We start from the raw sequence: 17,290 nt of genomic DNA, 5'->3' as shown, positions 1-17,290 counted from the left end.
CGCGCCGGCCCGCCCGGCCTCAGACCCAGCTCTCCCGCGTCCTCCTCGAGTTCCGGCTCCGCTCTGCAGACTTGCGAGTGTGTGGCAGCCCCGGCGGTGGACGCGGTTAGCCTCGGAGGCTTCACCTCGTGGCCGACATCACCTGCTAGGTTGGCTGGGACCCGGGCCTTGCAGTCGCCTCGCCACCAGGTACTCCAGTTAACCCTGTGTGGGACGCGGGGCCGGCCCTGGGCTCCTGCCGACCTTGCAGACGGGCCGCAAAGGTCCCGTTGGCCGTCGCGGCGGCGGGGCCGGAGTCCACCCGCCGGATCCGACTCTCGCAGCCCTTTGGGTACTTTGTTCTGTACAGACCTGTTCTTTCTCTCTGTGTGTATAATTGTCCTTTTTGTAGCAATAAAAGAGTGGAAAATGAAGTCTCAGGGTTTTTCATCTGTAAAACGGGAATACGGGATTATGGTAAAGACGAAATTCAGGCGTACGTGATTTGTTTTAATTTTGCTTTGTAAATGAGAAAATGCCTCACAAAACTTGTTTGGAGTATACTTCTGCTCTCACCCTACTGTTCTGCATTTCTTAACTCCTGGCTATGATAGACACTCCTTATAGTATTGATTTTTGATGGAGTACCCTCAAGACAGTCAGTACAAATAAGTATATTCAGGCACAGACAGGTGAATTGTGAGACTATTCGTCAAAGACAACATCAAGTTGGATTAGCATTGCTAAAAGAAATGATTTTGTTTTAAACATGGTTATGGACGGAGGCTGGAGCGACAGTCATCGAACTGTCTATCTTTATTAAACTGCTTAAGACTGTCGGAGCTCATTAGTAATCACAAGAAATGTCCGGAGGAGGGAGCCAGAAAGGGAAATATGTTAAGAGACATTGTACTGATGAATTTGAATTTATATACATGTGCTTAACAGACCTTGAGAAGGAGGAGCAAATATTTTTTTAAAATGAGGAGAGAATTCAATTTTCAAAGCGTAAACTACGGGAAGGAAACCGAATTTCCATGTTTGTAAACTGGTTTAAATGTTTGAGAAGCACTAATTAAAGTAGAATTAAAGCCACGAGGGGAGGGGGAATGCCTTGGAGTAGAGCTTGTGAGGTGAAGTGGAGAGTCAGGGGATAAGGCAGTGCGAGTGAGGAGAGGGAGAGCAAGCTGAGTTGGAAGAGACTGGGAACAAAACTTAATAATGGTGGGGAGGAATGGCATTTTTTTACAGAATTGGTGGTCCCAGCTTCCCGGCTAATCTAGGAGTTGGATAATTCCGAGGCGCCGATTTAGTCTGTGAAGAGAGTACTGGTTCTTAGCTGTTAGGGGGACTAAGGCGAATGTTCTGGGAAGCATACTACAAGCCTGGAACTGTAAAATTCTAATTACTACCATGTTGATGACATGACTCAGCTTTGTCCCCAACCGAGTTCAAACCGGTTAAAACCTGAATTTTAGGCTTTGGTTGTGGCTTGGGAGGTGCCACCCACTTCCTTAAGAGTAGTTAGAATGATAATAGAGGTAATTACAATTTGAGTGGTAATATAGCTAAGTAATAGATAACCTGTGGACCTGACCTCACAGGTGGAGCACACTGAATGAAGAAAGAGATGACAGTGAGGAAGAGGTGACAGAAGGGAAAGCGGGTTGTTTTCTTTTTCTTTCTTAATTTCTTCCTCTCTCTTCTCTCTCTCTCTCTCTTTGATGTTTTCAGAATTTGGAAAAGATGTAATCATGTTTCTTTGGAAAATAAAACTGGAAGTTGTTTTATGCTCTTGTGAAAGGTGATTTATATTTCTTCTGAGATAAGACAATCAAAGAGTTGGAACCATGTTAGACTCATTATGGTCATGTACGGTATAATTCCAAACTATGAATAAGCAAAACATCTACTCACCATCTAGGTAGTGTTTTTTTCAGTCAACAGTCCTAGTATCCCATGGAACTCAAGTTTTATAGCAGCCACAGGAAGAAGGGTTTGGTTGTATGAAGACAGAAGTCTCTACACATCCTGTCAGTAATCAGGACTCAGAAGACTGCGGTTTATGTTCTTGTTTCTCGTTTTGAGACAGCCTCCCTTGTAGTCCAGCCTAGCCGGGGACTTACTGTCTAGCCTAGGCTGGCCTTGAATTCAGTAGAGATCCTCTTGCATCAGCCTCCCAAGAGCTGGAATTTCAGGAATGATGACCATGCCCATCCTAAAGATCTTGAAAATAGACTTTAATAGATTCCTTAAGATATAAAGAAGGCTTTACATACAAGAATAAATGAATTGTCCAGAGTTAAAGTAAGAAAATATATTAAGTCACTCTGTTATGAAAAAGTAGAAAGCATTGAGCAGAATTTTGTGCATCCAACTTGTTTTTGTTTTATTTTATTTTTTGAGACATAGTCTCAGTATATAGCTCTGGCTGTCATGGTCTACACGTCATTATGTAGACCGGGCTGGCCTCAAACTCAGAGATCTGTCTACCTCTGCCTCCCAAGTTCTTGGATGAAAGCTGGAAGTCAACTTGTCCATAAACTAAATGTATCCTAGGATAGCTATGAATGTGGCCCAGCACATTTGTAGATGACAACATGATGTAATGGTGTCAAAAGTTTGGACATCCCTGGAACTAAGTGAACATTTATTTGGCTATGAGTCAAGAGAACTTAATTCAGTTAGAACTGGCCTAGCCTTAAAGCAATTTTATGACCCTTGGACAAGTTCTAAGTAAGTGTGTGTGTTTTTGTGTTTGTGTGCATGTGTACACGTGTGTATTCTAGACACTGAACCAGGTACTTTGTGCTTTACACTGAGTTGTATATTCCCCTTTGCTCTGTAATTTCCTTGTCTAATAATGAAGTTACTATCTGTGTAGTCTGCCTCACCATTTTTGTGATTATCAAAGGAGGCCTCATCAGCTTTCTCACATCATGTCAAACATAACCAAATACACATTTTATATTCTTGCATTTAGATGATGAATACTTTTCTAATCCTGTTTTACTTATTCCATTTAAGCCTTTCTTGCCAAAAGGTGTTTTCTTTCTTTCCTATTCATAGTAAGCCTGACTTAGACCCAGCGTTTATCTACTGCTCATTTGAGGCCTGTAATAATAATTATTAGACTTAGCTGCCAACTGTTGATGTGTATGTAACTTTGTGGTAGAAGCATTTAGGGGAGCAGAGGGTACAGCTCATGATGTCCAGGAAGCAGAGAAGACGTGTAAGGTTAAAGAGTTTGTGAACATCAGAGTGATATGCTGCCAGTGAAAGTGTACATTAGTCTGTCTGTCTAGAAAGGAAGTTTGTATCAAAATGTGTTTGTTTGTAAGAGACAGAGTCTTGCTGTGAAGTTCAGACTGGTTTGGACCTTCCACCCTTCCCTATCTGCTCCTGATTGCAGGTGCTCACCCCCACAGCAGGCTTTGTAGTAAGGGGGTTTTGTTTGTTTAACGCTTGCTTGGTTTTGATTTCTTTGAGACTGGGTCTCCCTGGGTTTTCTGGCTGTCTTGGAAGTCAAAATGTAGACAAGCCTGGCCCTAAACTCATAGAGATTCTCCTGTCTCTGCTTCCCAAGGGCTGGGGTTAAAGGAAGGTGTCACCACACCCTTCTCTGTATTTTTAATATTATAGCCTATCTTAGTTTACACTTAGGTAAGTGTAGGAAGACTACAAAAAGATACATGAATTGGATATTATATCATCATGGTTTCTCATTGAGAATTTGAAAACCTAAGTATAAGAGATTGCTTAAGCATAATTATATACTACTCTGCAAGTGCTAAAAATGACATAAACATTTATCACAGTGTTTGTTTACATTTATAGCAGAGTACTAACTAAACATAAATAGTATTTACTGTTTTTACAAAACAAAATATGCACATATATCAATATCTATGTGTTTGTATATGTATATATGACTTCCAAAAGTAATAATATTGCCTGTCTCATTAAGTTTTTGTAAAGATATGTGGGAAGCCGCAAACGCCATTACAAGATGGCGCTGGTTTCAATAAGCTGATGCCCATGAATATGGGTAAACAACCAATGTGCACATGTGCCATAGAGTTTTTTGCGGAGTCACTGCCTGGCAGGAGGCATGTACATGAGGTACTGAAAGCATAACCAATCAGGTATAGACACGCCTCTCCTAGGCCTATATAAGCAGCGCCAGTTCTGGGGCTCGGGGTCTTTCGCCTACGCAGTCAGTGCTCTCCCAATAAACATGTTGCAGAAGGATCCTGCTGTGGCGTCTTTCTTGCTGGCGAGTCGGGCGTCTCGCAAAGATACTGATTAAGGTTGTGTGCTTTTATTTTATAACTATGCAACAATTATTGACATGCAATAAAAATTGAGCTATATTTAATGGTAGTCTGTTCCAGAGTAGAGAAGATATCTAAGCAATGTTTATCTGCAAACATAGATTTTGTAAATGGTCATCACTTGGCTGCTTTTGTTCTGGCTCTTGGTCAGAGGATGTTTTGTACCTGTTGGTTACCTGTCCTGTGGACATGATGTTACTCTTACAGCTTAACCAAACACATTCTTATCAGAGGCTATATGCTATTAGTGCCAATTGCACACTGGCTTCCATTTATAACTTACTTTTGGCAGTGATAAAATCCTGTGTTTTGATATAATTTTATTCTGTTCTATTTTGTTTGTTTAGTGCTGAGGATCAAACCCAAATGTTGGGCATGTTAGGCAAGCACTCCTGATTATTGTTCTTATAACTTAACAGGTAATTTTGAAGGCATTTGCCATTCAACTTTATTACATATATGCATAGATGTATTTTATATATATGTATATATAATATGTATATATATATATATATACACACACATATTATCTTAATTTTTGCTTTAATGGATTTTTTTTCAACCAGTTAAAAAGTATGGAGCCTGAAACTGAAGGGCCGCCACCAACAATCCCAGTGACTCCTCTTCAGCAAATGATTGCCTCCTGTACTGGAGCTGTACTGACATCACTAATGGGTAAAACTATGTCACCGGTACAGATTATGTAACTTGGACTATTCCATTAGAGTTTATTATCCGTGAAGAAGTGATATAGATTTTGAAGGGTGCAGTGTGGGATACCTGCACATTGCGCATATGCATGTTTGTTATTTGTGCACGTGTGCATGAGGACAACCAGGGCTATGTTAATAGAGAGACTCTTTAAAAAAAAAAAAGGAGGGAGAAATATGTTTTTAAAATAAGAATTCTTGAAGGTCCCTATCAACATTATGAAACTTTAACAATTCTTTTAAGTCTTTTAAACTAGAAAAAGAATAAATATTTGCATATAGAATATCATAATTTGGGGTGACTTTTGTGGCTTTAGCTTCTTATGTTTCATATAGCCATAGCCAAATGGTATAAGGATAGGTTAACATTTGAATGGTTTTATGTTGACTAGTTTGTTTAATTAAGATAACAAGTGACTAGAACATATAAACCAATTGCTTTACACTGTATCTTTAAGTTAGAATTCAAGTTCATAATGGCTTTAAAAATTACCTACTGTGACTTTCTTGTTCTCTCATGAGGAAAAGTTTCTTGAAACCACAATTTAATGTTTTTTTTTTTTTCCTATTTTCATGAACTAGAGCATGCAAATGAAAGTATGAGGCAACCTTTCTTTGTTGTTCCCAAGTAGATGGCATCAGCTAATGCTGACAGAGAAATTGATCAGATTGGGAAGACTAACACGATCTAATTTTTAGTTTCTTGTTTTTCTCAAATCTTTAGACTTTTAGAACTTTCATAGATTGCTTTAAAGAACATATTTTCTAAAATTGTAGTCTGTGAGTTTTAACACTAATGGAATTGTAGTTGAAATGACTAGTCCTTGTGAGAAGTGACTTGTAGTCCGTCTTGTGGACAGAAATGCTGAGGACCCCATTAGGAGCACCTCAGTGGTGGGACACACATTCATTGCTATTTTTAGATAAACAGCTTACCCTTTGCATAGGAATGAGGAAAGGTATGACTTGATGTATAGTTTTCTAACTTACCATATACACCATAGAAAATTAGAGACATCCTATCTTAATAAAATTTATATATCCATAGTGACACCCCTGGATGTTGTTAAAATTCGACTCCAGGCCCAGAACAACCCATTCCCCAAAGGTATGTATATTAAACTTTTTAAACATATTTTTTTAGACTTTTAAAAATGTTACTGTACTCATTTTTGTTTCCATGATATTTTTGTTAATTTATTAGAATTGATACCTTATCTAGAAACATTTTTCACCAACTGAGGTGTAGGCAGAAAATATATATATACATATATGTATATATATATATATATATTTTTTTTTTTAATACAAATTTGTGAATGACCGTTTTGCTGGGTATAGTAGTTTGGGCTGGCGTCTGTGCTTGCTGAGAGCCTGTAAAACATCTGCCTAGGCACTTCTAGTTTTTAGAGTTTCTATTGAGAAGTTATGTGTTATTCCAATAGGTCTGCCTTTATATGTTACTTGGTCTTTTTCCCTTATAGGTTTTTTGTATGTATAGTATTCCAGAGAAAGCCTGCTAGGGTTGGGCATGGGCTGAGTGGGGAGAAGATCTGCTTTATCAGCTGGATGTGGGGGAGTGGGGTGTGGGGTGCTCAGCAGGTGATCTGCTGCCTAGCCAGGTGTGAGACTGGGGGATTGGGTGTGGAGGAGAGGAGGGAGAGGTGAAGATCTTCAGTTAGCCTACCTGCTTCCCTGGGCTGAATGGCCTATGGCTTCCTGGGAGTTGCTGGAGTCTGCTGGAGTTGGAGGCTGGGATAAAACAATGAGTGGGGGTGGAGGGATTTGGCGGGGAAGAGCTGTGTGATCATTGGAAATGGGACATGGAGGTGAAGGTAGGCTACAACAGATTCTCTGCTGCAGAGCTGGGGATGACACTGGAGGGTTAGATTTGCAGGAAGAGAGGGAGATGTGGAGATCTGCAGTTGGCCTACCTGTTTCTCTGATTGTTGATTTATAGAGAGGGAGATGTGTAGATCTGCAGTTGGCCTACCTGTTTCTCTGATTGTTGATTTATAGAGAGGGAGATGTGGAGATCTGCAGTTAGCCTACCTGTTTCTCTGATTGTTGATTTATAGTGTAGGATTACTCATTATGTCTGTGTAGAAATTGATCAAAATAATTCTATATTGTATCAGATGGACAAGAATACCAGCAACTTCATAAGGGTAGGGTATCACACACTGGTAGCAAGAGCTAGACTGGTGTCTGAGCTGTAGTAAATCCTCCCTGCTCTGAGAATGGAGCTCAGAGGGTGCATTGCTTTCCTTGCATGTATGAAGCCCTGGGTTCTATTCTCAGTGGTAGTACACTGAAGGGGGGAAGAAAAAGAAAGAATAATAAAATATGAAATAAATCTTTCCTGTTAAAGATATAGAAATGAGGTCAGATGAATAGTCATATTTCAGATAAGGATAAATGTAAAAAGTGACTAAAAGGTTACTTTTGTGTATTGAAGTTGTGGAAGCAGAGCAGATGGCATTATGACACACAGAATTTCTGTAGTTGACACAGGACAATCTGGTCAGCAAGTAGGAAACCATTAGGACAAGTTGTAGTAAATTAGGTAAGCTAACAGCTGGCTAGACAGAGCAGTACACATAGAGAAAAGGACAAGAATTGCGCTACTTACATTAATAACGTTTGTTCTGCTTATTTTGACATGAATTCCCCATGTGTACAAGAGTTGACATGTAAACATGTTTCTCTTTCTTCCATCTCCCATCCTGCAGGTAGCCTTAAAAATATTGCTGTACACATGTTTTTAAAGCTGAAGGTCAGAAAATATAAAACCCAGTAATTCATGTTGTCACTTCACAGTGTGAGTTTAGAGGCCAGTTCTGGCTTACCTTAAACATGAAGGTTCCAGCCAGGAAGTTATCTTTCTGTACTTATCTAGTCTCACTGTGCATGCATTTTATCTGTAAAAAAATACTATAACTTTGTGAAATAACTACTGTAATTGTACTCTGCTTTCTTAGGAAAGTGTTTTTTATACAGTAATGGACTCATGGATCATATGTGTGTCTGTGAAGAGGAGAGCAAGAAAGTGTGGTATAAGAAGCCAGGAAACTTCCGTGGGACATTGGTAAAGACATGATTTTATTTGCAATCTTTGTATGTTTTCTTTTTCTTTCTTTCTTTTTCTTTTTTTTAGTTATTTGATTTTTTAATTGGTTATTTTATTTATTTACATTTCACATGTTATGTCCCTTCCCAGTTTGCCCTCCACCCTATCCCATTCCTCCTCTCTCACCCACCCACCCACTCCCACCTCCCCGCCCTGACATTCCCCTACTCTGAGCATTAGGCCTTCACAGGACCAAGGGCCTCCCTCCCATTATCAGACAAGGTCATCCTCTGCTACAATGCTGCTGGAGCCATGGGTCTCTCCATGTGGTAGTTTAGTCCCTGGGAGCTCTGGTTGGTTGATATTATTGTTGTTCTTCTGGGGTTACAAACCCCTTCAGCTCCTTCAGTCCTTCCCCCTAACTCCTCCATTGGGATCCCAGTGCTCAGTCCTATGGTTGACTGTAAGCATCTCCATTTGTATTGGTCAGGCTCTGGCACAGCCTCTCAGGAGACAGCTATATGAGGCTCCTGTCAGTAAGCACTTCTTGGCACCAACAATAGTGACTGGGTTTTGTGGCTGCATATGGAATGGAACCCCAGGTAGAGCAGTCTCTGGATGGCCTTTCCTTCAGCCTCTGCTCCACTCTTAGTGCCTGTATTTCCTTTAGACAGGAGTAATTGTGAGTTAAAATTTTTGAGATGAGTGGGTGGCCCCATCTCTCAACTGGATATGGATCCAACTCTCAACTCTGGATGTGGTCTCTACAGGTTCTCTCTCCCCTTTGTCGGGTATTTCAGCTAATGTCATCCCCTTTGGATCCTGGGAGCTTCTTGCTTTTCTTTTATTTCTTTGTTTTGTACATTTGGTATTTTGACTATTATGTGATGGGAATAATTTCTTTTCTGGTCCAGTCTATTTGGAGTTCTGTAGGCTTCTTGTATGTTTATAAGCATCTGTTCCTTTAGGTTAGGGAAGTTTTCTTCTATAATTTTGTTCATGTTTACTGGCCCTTTGAGTTGGGAATTTTCACTTTTTTCTAGACCTATTATCCTTAGGTTTGGTCTTTCCTTTCTTTTTCTTTTTTTAATTAGATATTTACTTTATTTATGTTTCAAATACTGTACCTTTTCCTGGTTTCCTCTCCGAAAACTCCCTATCCTCTCCCCCTGTTCACCAACCCACCCACACCCGCTTCCTGGCCTGGGCATTCCTGTACATTGGGGCATAGATCCTTCACAGGACCAAGGACCTCTCCTCCCATTGATGACTGACTAGGCCATCTGCTACATATGCAGCTGGAGCCATGAGTCCCCTTTGGTTGGTGAGTTAGTCCCTGGGAGCTCTGGGATGCCAACAAGTGCTTACTGACATAAGCCTGTTCTAGCTGTCTCTGGAGAGGCTCCAAAATACAGAGGTGGATCCTCAAAGCCTCCTATTGGACTGAGCACAGGGTCCTCAATGAAGGAGCTAGAGAAAGGGCCCAAGGAGCTGAAGGGGTCTGAAGCCCCATAGGAGGAACAACAATATGAACTAACCAGATTTGGTCTTTTCATTGTATCCTGGATTTCCTGGATGTTTTGGGTTAGGAGCTTTTTACATTTTGCATTTTCTTTGACTATTGTGTCAGTATTTTCTATGGTATCTTCTACATCAGAGATTCTCTCTTATATTCTGTTGGTGATGCTTGCATCTCTGGCTTCTGATCTCTTTCCTAGGTTTTTCTATCTCCAGGGTTGTCTTTCTTTGTGATTTCTTCATTGCTTCTATTTCCATTTTTAGATCCTGGATGGTTTTGTTGAATTCCTTCTTCACCTGTTTGGTTGTGTTTTCCTATAATTCTTTAAGGCATTTTTGTGTTTTTTCTTTAAGGGTTGCTACCTGTTTACCTGTGTTCTCCTGTATTTCTTTAAGGGAGTTATTTATGTCCTTCTTAAAGTCTTCTATCATCATTATGAGATGTGAGTTTAAATCTGAATCTTGCTTTTCCTGTGTGTTGGGGTATCCAGGACTTGCTGTAGTTGGAGAACTGAGTTCTAATGATGCCAAGTAGTTTTGGCTTCTGTTGCTTATGTTCTTGTGCTTGCCACTTACCATCTGTTTATCTCTGGTCTTGTCTCTGACTGGAGCCTGTCCCTTCTGTGAACCTGTGAGCCAGTGATCTTAGGTGTGTCAGCACTACTGGGACACCAGCTATCTCCAGCTGGGATTTGGGTATGGAGATCTGTGATCCCTGGCTTCTCAGCAGTTCCTGGGTCCTATGGGCCCTGGGCAGGTCCCACTTGGGCCAGGTATTGGAGCAGTAGTGGTGGTATTACCTGTGAGCTTAGGTGTGTCAGTACTTCTGGGAGACAAGCTATCTGGGCAGTTATTTGTTTTCTTATATATGACTTTCTAATTATTAGGGAATTAAAAGTCCATCATATTAAATTATGGTAAAGAAAAATATTTCTTCCCTTTATAATTTGTTAAGATTCCTTTGTGTATCCCGTTTATATATAGGGAAAGTAGCTTTTTAAAATTATTTTTAAATTTCTTTAGAATTGTAGGTCTCCCATTTTTTAAAATACATACAGAGTTATGTATGTTTTGTCCCCGTATCCTCGATAGTAACATTAATGTACTTTCCAAGAGAACACTGTAAGCGTTTTCTTAGTTCCTTTAAAGAGTACTCCGTTTCTTTGTGCACTTATACAACCTGTAACCTCTGGCAACTTGTAATCAGTTCTTGATTTAGAAAATGTTGTCATGTGAAAATGCTATGTAAATGGAATCATGGCATGAGCTACTTTTAAGGTTGGCGTTTTCACTTTGAGTAATAGTTAATAGTACAGAGACTCTTGGAGGTTGCAGGAGTCCAGTATTTGTTCCTGTCTTACTGCTCGGCGGCTTGGCGCAGATGCAGCACATTTCCATGCAGTTACTGTGCACAACACCTCCTACAGACATTCATCTTGGCGGGTTGGTTGGAGGGGTTTATGAGGGTTAGTTATTCTTTAGCATTTCTAAGATTTTCTTAGAGGAATGTATTTCACTTTTTTTCCCAGCTTAGAGTGAAATGACATCTTTACTATATTGGGTCTTGTAGTGACTTTTATTTATTTATTTATTTATTTATTTATTTATTTATTTTGAAATATTGTCAGTCCATGTAGTCTTGGCCTGGAACTTGATAGGTAAAGGAAGCTGACCTTGAATCCATAGAGATCTGCCTTTCTCTGCCTCCCAGGTGGGAGGTGGGGAGTGAAGTTGTGTGCTACCATGCCCACCTTCCAGTGCATTTTAAATCTAATTGTAACATTACAACTGAAGCATTTCTTCTTAAATGTTTGAAATTGCCAGGTTTTTTTCATTCAATTAATAGCTAAGTTATATTAATGTGGTTACAGATGTAAGGGCTTACACTTGTCCTTTCCTTTCCTGTTTGTTTTGTTTTGTTTTGTTTTGCTTTCTTTCTGTTTTGTCGTTTTTCTTGCCTTCCTTTATATTACATGTTTTATCATTCCATTTTTATTAGTCATGCTTTTTGTATATATATTTCTTAGCTGAAGCAGTCTAATTTTTTTTTTTTTTACTTTAAGATGTTGATACATGAACATTCAGTGTTTTTGTTTTGTTTTTATTGTTGGCTAATTTGAAATCTTTGTCAAAGAACTTAGACATCTTAACTCAATTTCAGTGTTTATTATTGTCTTTCTTCATTTAGTATAGCACCTCCCTAGTTCTTATGATGGTGAATGAACTAAACACTGGGCATTTTGAATGTTGTTTAAACCTTTAAAACAACAACACTGTTTCCAAAAGGCAGAGGGAGTATCACATGGTTAATGCAACATCGCTGGAAATCTGAGTTCTCCATTCACACCCAGTGGCAGCAAGTTTGAGTGAGTTTTGACTCTTTCCTCTGACTGGCTCTGAGCTGGAGTGACCTCACTACTGTCAGATGATGGCAAAAGTCTTCCCTCTCCACTGTTCCTCTTCTGATACCACCTTAACATAGTAGGAAGACATGTTATCTGGGGAATAGGAGTTTTCTCGTGTTGACCTTGTATAACCAACCCACTAAAGGTTTTGCAGTTCGCCCACGCACCCTCACAGGGGGAAGTCTAGGCAGCTTCCTTGGTTTTGCTGACAAGGGTCTGAGTTGGCTGCAGTACAACAATATTTCTTTTTAATCTGTATATTTGTTTACATGCCAAACGCTGCTCCCAGAACCTCCCTCACCAAGTTCCTTCCTCCCTTCCCTCTTGCCCTTCTCCTCTGAGAGGGTGGGACTCCACCCTGGGTGTCCCCCAACCCTGGCACATCAAGTCTCTGCCAGATGAGGTGCATCCTCTCCCATTGAGGCCAGACAGGGCAGCCATGAAGACTGAATTGCCTGTCAGAGCAAATGTCTTAAAAGTTACCCTGCCGAGCTTCCTTGTTTCGGGCTTGTGAGTTTGTGAGTGGCTTCTTGTCTTAACACAGTATTTTAAGTGCACCAGTGTTGTGATTTGTCTTCACATTTTTTTGAGTCCTACATAGCATACCATCTTATGAATAGACTTCATTTTATTTCTCTGTTTATTAGTTGGTGGACATTTAGGTTATTTCACTTTGGGAAGTGAATAATGCAGTTATCAACATTTAAATTTTGTGTGTACATGTGTTTTAATATCTCCTCCATGTATATCCTGAATTGAATTTTTGGTTTATATGGTACTAATTTGTTTAGCTTTTTGAGAAACTAACTAACTGTTTTCCAAAGTGGGTATACCATTTTACTTTTTCTCCAGTCCTCACTAGGACCCATTTTCTTCTCTCTTCTCTCCCTCCCCTCTTCCTTCCCTTCCTTCTTGGCTGGCCTTGGGTTTTCCATTGCCTGGCTGAGCCTCACAGGTAGCTGGGGTTACAGGCTTGCAGCACTGCACCTAATGTGTCTTATTTTAATCTGTCTGCTGTGTTCAAAGTGGTTCTGATTTTTATTTCCACAGTGATTAATGATGTTGAACATAGTTTATCATGGTGAAACTTCTATCTTTTGACAGTTTTTAAGTTTTTATTATTAAGTTGTAAGAGTTTGTTACTAGCAGGCTTTGCTTTAGATTCTGACTGCTTTTGATTCCTCATCAGAGACTTTTTATAACATGGTCTGTAGTGACACTTTCTCAGATTTCATACTTAGAAGAGAGTCTATGATCAATTCTGCCTTTTTTGTAGTAATCTTATGAAAACTTTTTATTTAAAATAATTTAACTTGTGTATATGTGTCTGTTTGAGTCTATGGCCACATGTATGCAACTACCCAGAGGTGAGAAGAGGGCGTCAAGTCCTCTGGAGGAATTTGTGAGCCACCTAAAACGAGTGCTGACATCTGAACTCAGGTCCTCTGGAAGAGCAAGCTTAACTGCTGAACAATATCTCCAGCCCCTCAAAAGCTTATTAGGTAGAAATAAAATAAATTAAAAAAAAAAAAAAAGCCAAAGCAAGTAGTGGAGACTTCAGTCTAAGAATGTTGTCTGGAAGCATTCCATCTTATATATGTGAAATTGTTTTATAAGAAAGGGTATTCATAAATCCAAGAAACTTATATTTTAGATATTAATGGTTAAAGCATTCAGATTACTAGTTATCATTATAAATCTTTACTAGGTTTAAAGATGAATTTTGTTTATTTTTCTGCTTATAATTTTAGGATGCCTTTTTAAAAATTCTTCGAAATGAGGGCATAAAATCCCTGTGGAGCGGACTCCCTCCTACTCTGTAAGTTGAAATTCACTGTTTTCTATTAAGTTATAATCAGCATAGTTGAGCAAGGCCTTGTATTTCAATGTTAGAACTCTTTCACTCCCTGAAGTATTGTTTAATGAGTTTCACACTATACATTTGATATTCTAGAAGGACTCACAAAACCCAAGGAAGATTATATTCATATATATGGGTCATTGCAGTTAGACCATATTCATCAGCAGGTGTCACTTTTGAAAACTCTTTTCCTGGCCTGGCGCAGGGTGTACTTATTCTGGCAGTGAGTAAAGCAGCATGTGAAGGGTTTCTGCCTTGGAAAACTCACCTGACTTTCAGAATGTAGAGTGGTTTTCTTGTTTTTTGTTTGTCAGTTTTTGGTTTTTTGAGACAGGATTTCTTAGAGAAGCCCTGGCTATCCTGGTACTAGCTCTATAGACCAGGCTGGCCTTGAACTCACAGAGATCTACCTGCTTCTGCCTTCCTTGTGCTCGGATTAAAGGTGTGTGCCACCACCTCCTCGCCAGTATGTACAGTTTTTATTGCATGTCTACATACTTTTTGTTTGTTTGATAATAAATGATTTGATACTTTTCTTTCTGTTGTGCTAGTAGATATGTTGAATATTTATATATTCAATTCTAGTTTTCTACTAAATACAAGTTTGTGAATGAATATAAACTCAAAAAACTGAATATAAACATCCCAGCAAATGTTTTGGCTTCCTCTTGTCTTTTGTATGGAGGGAATTACTCAGCCTTGAAGGATGCTTGAGGCATGTACTTTAAAGCCTAAGATGATAATCTTAGTGACAGCTCCAGAATCAGTCCTATTTCTAAATTCTTAGCATGGACTATCTGTATAGTATTGAAGCTGTCACTGTGATTGTGATGACACACCATAAGCAGAGTGATTTCTTGTTGCACTAGTCTGTATGATACACTGGTGCCTGAAATTTTTATTTCTATTTAAATAATAATTCCCTTTAATATTTCACTTTAACTGTCATCAGAATTCCCTCACAACTAATGAGTATAATGCTGACAGTGTAATTGTAATTTACTTCTACTTATGAACAGCTGTGGTATATGAGCTGATTTACAGTTATTCTTATTCGCAAACACTGGCTGCGATTTTAATGGTTTTCTGGTTGACTCTAGAATATTTAATATTATCCTTGAAAGAGTTGAAACCAAGAAAAAGGTAACATGAGAAAATCTTTTGACATCATTAGATACTCTATTTTAATCTTTATAGGCATTAAGAATAAGTGAGGATAACATAGACACGTGAACTATTGCTGTAGGAAGGGAAAATCCAGGGGCAGAAGGCTTCAGGGAGGAAAAGGTCTCTGTGGGGATGAGGGAAGGGAGCAGAAATCAACCAGAACAGACATCTGTAAGTGTCACAAGTGACCTTTGCTTCATGAGCTAATTAAGATTTTAAGAATATACAGAACATAGACTTAACCTGGAAGTAGAAATTGCAAAGGCGAGTTTTCCAGAGTGAGGCTCCCTTGTAGCATTCCTGGTGTGCTTATTTAAAACTGATGTAGAGTTATTCTTAAGCTTTTAGGAAAAGTTGGTGTTGGGAAGATGGCCATATAGTGCTCTCTGTGGAAGCCTGAGGCCCTCCATTGTGATCCCCAGCTCCCACTTTAAAGTGCCAGGCACATGGGAGCACACATGTAATCCAACCACTTAGGAGGCAGAGACAGACGCGTTCCTGCTGCTTGCCGGTCAAGCAGTTTAACCATCGGTGAGACACCCTGTCTCAAAAAGAAATCGGGTAGAAAGCAACTAAGCAAGACATCCAACTTTGACCTTTTGCCTTTCTGCATGCTTACACACAAATCCTATACAGGCACATATGCTACACATGTATACACAGATATGTACACACTCAGATTTCTCTCATAGAGTAATTATACTAATATGTGAACTTAACAGTATAGGTGCCTTTTGATAATCCTGAACATATTTTGTGTGTGCTTCTGACAGAGTGATGGCAATTCCTGCCACCGTTATTTATTTTACCTGCTATGAACAGTTAAGTGCTTTTCTGAAATCCAAATTAGGAGAAAATGAAACGCGAATACCAATAGTTGCTGGGGTTGTCGCCAGATGTAAGTAATGATGCTGTTTTTATTTAGATTTCTACTTAGAACATCTAAATGTGGATATTTACAGAGACTATGTATAATGTACAGAATACTGCTATGGTGTGTCTTGCATTCTAGTTTGTAGTAATTGTTGGTATCTATACTCCACAAGCCATGTAGAAAGTAGGTGATTGCCATCAGGAGATAGGATTATCTCATTTTCATTGAATCTTAGCCAGTTAGTAAGACCGATGTCAGAATTGATTCTTACCTAAATTTTCAATATATGAGTTCACACATGACTCAGGCCAAAACTTTTATAACATTTCTTATAATAAACTCTAGGATTTAGAGCTTAGTCAGAAGGAAGATTGTCTCTGCCTCTGGGTAGGACAGTCTCTGTTAAATATGCTTCCACTGGGCATGGTAGCATGTGATTTAACCCCAGTCCCTGGGCGGTGACCTCTAAAGGCCTGATTCCATATAATGAGACCCTTCCTTCAAAGAAGAGGAGAAGGAGAAAGAGTCGTGGTTTATTCGCAAATACTGGCTGCGATTTTAATGGTTCTCTGGTTGACTCTAGAATATTTAATATTATCCTTGAAAGAGTTGAAACCAAGAAAAAGGTAACATGAGAAAATCTTTTGACAGCATTAGATACTCTATTTTAATCTCTATAGGCATTAAGAATAAGTGAGGATAACATAGACACGTGAACTATTGCTGTAGGAAGGGAAAATCCAGGGGCAGAAGGCTTCAGGGAGGAAAAGGTCTCTGTGGAGATGAGGGAAGGGAGCAGAAATCAACCAGAACAGACATCTGTAAGTGTCACAAGTGACCTTTGCTTCATGAGCTAATTAAGATTTTAAGACTATACAGAACATAGACTTAACCTGGAAGTAGAGATTGCAAAGGCAAGTTTTCCAGAGTGAGGCTCCCTCGTAGCATTCCTGGTGTGCTGACACATGCAATTTCTCTAAATGCAGGAAACTTGAGTGCATAGTCTGTGGTGGTGGGAAGGGGGAGATTATAAAACAAAATGTATAAGCATTAACTTTTGCCCCCATCATGCATGCTTTAATTTATGTGTTCTCCTGTTTGTATTAGTTGGTGCGGTAACAGTGATAAGTCCATTAGAACTGATCAGAACTAAGGTGCAGTCTAAGAAGTTTTCTTACAAGGAATTATATCAATTTGTGAGCATGAGAGTGTCTGAAGATGGTTGGATTTCCCTTTGGAAGGGCTGGGCTCCTACTATTCTTAGAGATGTGCCTTTCTCAGGTAGGCTTTGTCTTATTTACTAGCTGTTCATTTTTAAGGAGCTTTGTCTTATTAGACCATATACTTTGCTAGGTTTCAAAAGTAATTATTT

At 39.4% G+C, this 17,290-nt stretch overlaps 1 protein-coding gene across 2 annotated transcripts in view; it reads left to right on the top strand.

Annotated features, from left to right (window-relative positions):
- Positions 1–7: 7 nt before the first annotated feature.
- The window catches only part of Slc25a40 (solute carrier family 25 member 40), a 34,319-nt gene continuing 17,036 nt past the window's right edge, over positions 8–17,290 (top strand). The window contains exons 1-8 of one of the 2 annotated variants that reach the window (XM_021162590.3): positions 67–189; positions 4,661–4,732; positions 4,880–4,988; positions 6,072–6,131; positions 8,005–8,111; positions 13,768–13,835; positions 15,818–15,942; positions 17,026–17,199. In XM_021162590.3, the coding sequence (XP_021018249.1) occupies positions 4,889–4,988; positions 6,072–6,131; positions 8,005–8,111; positions 13,768–13,835; positions 15,818–15,942; positions 17,026–17,199 (634 nt within the window). In that variant the 5' untranslated portion in view covers positions 67–189; positions 4,661–4,732; positions 4,880–4,888. Of the gene's footprint in view, positions 190–4,660; positions 4,733–4,879; positions 4,989–6,071; positions 6,132–8,004; positions 8,112–13,767; positions 13,836–15,817; positions 15,943–17,025; positions 17,200–17,290 lie in introns of both variants that reach the window. The other variant, XM_021162591.2, reaches the window with a different exon arrangement.

The sequence above is a fragment of the Mus caroli genome, unplaced genomic scaffold (genome assembly GCF_978045245.1).
Source record: "Mus caroli unplaced genomic scaffold, Mus_caroli_1 scaffold_4, whole genome shotgun sequence".
Taxonomy (NCBI): Eukaryota; Metazoa; Chordata; class Mammalia; order Rodentia; family Muridae; genus Mus; species Mus caroli.
This window is presented reverse-complemented; position numbering and strand designations above follow the sequence as displayed.